Source organism: Gopherus evgoodei, chromosome 11 (assembly GCF_007399415.2).
Source record: "Gopherus evgoodei ecotype Sinaloan lineage chromosome 11, rGopEvg1_v1.p, whole genome shotgun sequence".
NCBI classification, from domain to species: domain Eukaryota; kingdom Metazoa; phylum Chordata; order Testudines; family Testudinidae; genus Gopherus; species Gopherus evgoodei.
In genome coordinates, this window is record NC_044332.1 from 40712019 (window position 1) to 40717719 (window position 5701).

The 5701-nt window shown below is 36.2% G+C and overlaps 1 protein-coding gene across 1 annotated transcript in view; it reads right to left on the bottom strand.

Moving 5' to 3' along the window:
- Window positions 1-567: 567 nt before the first annotated feature.
- HAT1 (histone acetyltransferase 1) overlaps window positions 568-5701 on the bottom strand; it is a 47304-nt gene continuing 42170 nt past the window's right edge. Inside the window, exon 11 of the mRNA XM_030581099.1 lies at window positions 568-1150. Coding sequence (XP_030436959.1) covers window positions 983-1150 — 168 coding nt within the window. The 3' untranslated portion in view covers window positions 568-982. The remainder of the gene's footprint in view (window positions 1151-5701) is intronic.

The window sequence follows — 5701 nt, forward strand, 5'->3', positions numbered from 1 at the left end:
GGAAAACTGGTAGTTTCTGAAAGCTGTGAGTTATAGGAGTTGGTTATGGGATTTCAGGTAAATACCATCAGAAGAGAGTGTGGAACATTATGTAAGTAACCTAAGCACACTGAAAGGAGAAGCTATGCCTCCATAAGCTAAGACAATTGCTTAACTATGAAGAGTTTTAAAACTATTAAACAAAACACATAATAAATATGTTACTGTTCATTAATGGTTTCAACATGAATTCCCTAGAGAGAAAATGACCATGGATCTCAGTTTTTGGAGCCAAATGTAAAGTCCATTTCTTCAAATTAGCATTCCATCAACAAATCTTTTCTACCACACTCAGTCATCTTTCAACACAAACATATTACAAATTGCTAAAAAAATCATTACTATTTATATTTATTCCTATAGACAGGAGGGGATGAGGATTTGATATTGTTTAAGATATGCTCAGGTCGGATGATGATGAGGGCCATGTAACAGTGTATGCACAAAGCCGGTCATGAACAGCAGAGGGCAGGAGAATGAAATAGGATTTTGTAAAGATTTTCTAGCAATTAACACAAACATTTCACGTTTGAAATAATTTGGTTTTATTTTTAAACTTACCTTATGAACAACTGAACTATTTAAGAAGTCGCTAACAATCTCAATACTCTAGGCTACAGTAGTCCAACCTGCTTCATCTCAAGCCTCACTAAGCATCTGAACAAAACTGTACAGAAGACCCGAACACTTGCAGTGATAGTGCATCTCAGAATCTACATTCCTGTTTATTTAAGCAGTAAGTGCCCCAAAACCTAAGTACAACCATCTTTAAATCTACAACACAAAAATAGAAAATATTCAAAATGCACAGAAAAAACGCACAAAGTCATCTTAAATGTGATTAAAACGTCACGAGATTTTGCAATTAAGTAGCAATTATGGATGTGCTTCACAACACAATGTATAGAAATCTGCAAGTTTCCTGTACAGAAAGGTAGAATTCTCATGCCTGAGCAAGTCGTTCTAGGACCCGTCGGTAATCTGAAACAAGTTGCTGGAAGTTCTCTTCTAACTGTTCATGCTGCATATTTAGGTCTATTTGGTTCAACTGGTTCGTCAACTCCTCCGGTCTCAGACATCTTCTCATCTTGGCAAGTTCTCTTTGCTTTTTCTAAACAATTAAATAAACAGGTTTAAACACAATGTCATCACCTTTATTGGCAGATATTGGTATTTTTAGAATGAAGTGAACAGCAGTAGAATTTTAAAGACTTATCCAAAATTATATATTCCTTTTATTAATATGTAGTTCTTCCCAATATGTCCCTACTTTAAACAAGAGCAATGGGAGACTGGCTAAATTCTCCTCATAAAGCCCTTTCCCCCTTGAAAGTCTAAACGAGGTAAATAATAAACTAAAAAAGTAGTATCCAGATTTCTGTATATTTTTCTGAAGCTAAGAGACTGTGAGTAGTACTACTCATTTGTTTTTTATGCCACATAGGTGGCTTTGTTTGTGTGTGGTGTTGGTTTGATTAAAAAAAAAAATGTTTTATTGACCTTAATTTTGGTAACCAACTGAACGGATACTACTTTATATATTACTCCTCTACCAGTATTTACCATGCCTATGTACTGTTATGCTGATCTTCCCATATAACTGATATATTTCCCACATAATCTATTTAACATCCACTAAAAACTAACTTTAACCACCCTTCCTCCACTACTTAGAAAATAAGCCAAGAATAAGCAAGGAAGGCCTAATAATTATATTTGATGCAAAAAAAAGATCATATGTGGGTGATCAATATTTGGGAACAGCAATAAAACAGGCCCACCCACACAAACACTAACAGAGGAGAATGATTAGTGGAAACACATAATAGGTCACTTGTTGCACAATATAACAGACAAGAATGCACCTCAAAAATGTTTCCTCACTAATTGGTAAGCTCCTCCACATACCTCCACCCCATTATCCATCAATAAATTATACCTAACTACTACCAACCCCCTCTCCCCAAAACCTATTAGGAATTTAAAATACTGATTAAAGATAATATGGGACTAAATACTTCCTCAACGCTGATGTCCTCAGTCCACTTCCAGTTAGGAGACCCAGGGAAATAAAGGAATTGCTATAGAGGAAGAGAGGAGGTGTCATATAATCCAGTACCCTCTGGCCAAAGTAGTGTGCTTCAGAGCAAGTGATAAACCCCCACAAAATGGACCTAATTTTGCAATTATAGCATGAATGCAGACAAAAGAGAATTTCTGTCCCCAGCTGGTGGTCAGTTTGTGCCTAATCTGTACCCAAGCATTAAAATGCCTTTTGGTTTTTAAATTGCAGATGATATTCCTATGAATGTCTGTCTGTTCCTTTTATGAATATTAGTAAGTTAATGTCTCAATGCTACCAAGAGGCAGCCTATTTCCACAGGTTAATTATATGTTGAGAAAAAAAGTATTACATTTTAATTTAGAGTGGCCTCTTGTTCTTGTATTATAGGGAAAGGTTAAAAAGAAGCACTCAGCTGGCTCATTCTAGAACACTTGCTGTTTTACATACATCTCCTTTCTTGTGCTTTCACCAACTTAATAGAAAAAATATTAAAGAGAAGGAATTCTTTAGGCTGACCTCGAGTAAATGGCCTGAAATGATGGGATGAAAATGAACAACGGAAACTATTAGCTGAATAGTAGGAAAAATTAAAGGTCTGGAACAGTTTCCCAAAGAAAGCCCACATCACTTGCATTGTTTAAGAACTAGACTGGACAAAGCACTCATTAATAGACCAAAAACAGTCCAGCATCAGCAGGGAGGACGGACAAAGTGACCCCCCCCCCATTTTCCAAGCTCTGACTTCTCATTCATCTTTTTAGTCTCTCCTTCTGTGGAGGCCCTAAACTAGATTTTCACTGCCTCTCTCTGGACCTTTTCCATTAGTGCCTGGGCGATGAAGACCAAAACTGAACACAGCACTGAAAGTGAGGGTGTATTATCAAATGTATACTGGCATGATTTCTAGCCTATTCTTAAAAACTGCTTAACATTATTTGAGCACAGCTGTGCAGTAAGAGGACTTCATTGAGCAGTACACGTAGCCTAAGTCTGTTTCCTGAGATGTTAACTAATTCAAAACCTAGTAGCGTACAAAAGCATTCTCGTTACTTTGTGTGTTTTGTCCTACCAGTGACTACTTTGTACTTCATCAAAAGTTATCCAGTTCCTTAGTTTTGTTTGCTTCTTTCCAAGTTCAAGTCCTTCCTAATTTTGACTGTCATCTACAAATGTTACTACTTTACTATTCCCCACTTTTCCCACCATTGTTCCCACCTGCTTAAAAATTAGTGACCACCACTAGTCCTATTCATGATCTGTGTTCCTATTAACTTCTTCTCCATCAAGACTTGGCTATTTATTTTCCTATCTCAATGAGTTCTTAATCTGTAATAGGGCTTTACCTCTTTCATAGTGGTTATCAAATTTTCTTACTGTCCTTTGGGGACGGTCTCTATCAGAAAACTTTTTAAAGTAAAGATTACAGTACTGTTTTTGCTATCACCACGAGAAGTTACCAATTCTGTAGCAAATGCGCTTACTCTATATGAAAAGGAGCAGTAAGAAAAAGCTTAGTTTCCTGAACTTTCCATCTAAATGATCTTCTCCCAGCCTATCCCAACAGAAACAAATTGCAAGTATGTCAGAGCTGTCACAGCACTGTCACCTGTGTGTTGCATTTATCTATGCAAGCAGGTCTAAAGTGGCACAGATGAGACAACATCTTCTCATGCTGCCTCTCTGTTCTTCCTAGTAATACATTATAGACTAAAAGCTCTGACTTGGAAGCAGGAGTTAAACTGGGGGACTAAGTTCCATTCAGTGTTGAAAAAAGGGTCGTCACTATTTTGATCAGCTGAGCTCAAACATAATACCAGTTTCCACTGATATAAAGTGGCAGCATGTTATGTCAAAGACATCCTTTCTGAGTGGGTTTTGAGTGTTGCTGTAGTAAGTTTTGGATATATCATCCATAGTAAGGGAGACAGTGTTCAATATATAGCATGTTAATATTCTAGTATTTGTGCCACCTGGCATTTGTTTTTCCAGTGGAATAGCACAATTATTATTTTTTTTTGTTCTTCATATTACCTCCCTATGACTACCAGTACTTTCACCTCTGTGATGGGAATAATTTAGTTTGTTAATGGAACAGTTTGCTAGTACCATACACTCCTTGCGCTGGCTTCTCCTCCTAAAATATTCTTTGGGACACTTTTCAGGTTTACTATATCCCATTCCTGTTTTTAAGACGTAATTACTCAGATGCACTGACCAATAGATAATCAATATGTCAAAAAGTGAGAGAGCACCTGCACCAATTTGACTCCATTATACTTGCATGATTACTTTCCCACTGCACCGTCACTAGAGAATTCTGATTTTCACTTATTCCCCCTTATAAATTTTGTCCTGCAGCTTTTTCTGTATCTGTTAAGATTTTTGCACACCACTTTCATCCTCCTATTTTGTGGTGCTGGAAAGGATTGAACCAGTACTTCTTGCCTTTCTACAATATCTAATGGCCGATCACTTGGGTCATAGCAGTGTTCATACACATTTTTCATAAAGGAACTAGCTACTGCAGTATGCTGTTAGAATATTAACGAGTGCATATATCATGATTCCACAGATCTGTATCCTAATGAAAATACCAAGAAAAACAAGCTCTTCTTGCTATTCTTGTCTTTTCCTCAGCTCTACACGGAAGTATATCAATTAGCGATTTTGTTCTAATTAAACATGTATAGTTAAAAATCTCAATGCTACCAGAAGTGAAAGTATTGGAATGTCAGTTATTTAAATGTTCATGTCTGCAGTTCGTTTGGTCAGTCTTCATGAGCCAATATTTTTACATTAGTCAACAACAGCTGTGTAAGGGCTGAGAAGTCAGAGAAAGCTGTTCCAGATAAAAGTTTCATGTGAGAAAAATGTGTTTTGTTGAAAGCAAGTCATTCAGAATTGCAATGCTTTAAAGAGATGTGCTCAGTGTTTTTATCTCCCCATTTGTGTGCATATGCACTTCTCATTTCTGCTTTAGACAGGACCATTGCTTTTTCTCTCCACCTCACAGTACCACCATTGGTATTTCTACAACAATAGTATCTAGCTGAAAAAAAGGTATTCATGCATCACCAGCACTACAATCATTGTCCTATGTGCCTAGTACATTAGCAATGAATCACCCTTTGTGATGTCTATGTAATTATACCGTCTCGGGTAAAACAGAAGAAAAATTCTTAAAAATTTCAGTCTCAAAGTAAAAGCCCTTCTACACACCACATATTGCTTTTACAGTCATTTCCCAGAAAGCAGAGAAAGATAATATTTTGAATCTTAGAGCCTTTCAAGTAGATCTGGGCTCCCATCCCATGAGAATTTTCAAGATGTGAAAACCTTTTCCCAGACCAAAAAATTTAGATTAGAACTGAAACATTTCATTTTCATAATTTTGAAATTTGTTTTGATTTAGATCTTTACATTTTACTATAAGGTAACAAATTTCTAAACAAAGTAATTTTGAACAGAAAAATGGAACTTGCATTTCAAAACCATCAAAATGAGGTTTCAACATTTTTGAAATTTAAAAAACTAAATCTGAAATGGGAAATTCATTTAAACCATCTCTTTCCTTCAGTTTGTTTTGACAAACTCGTA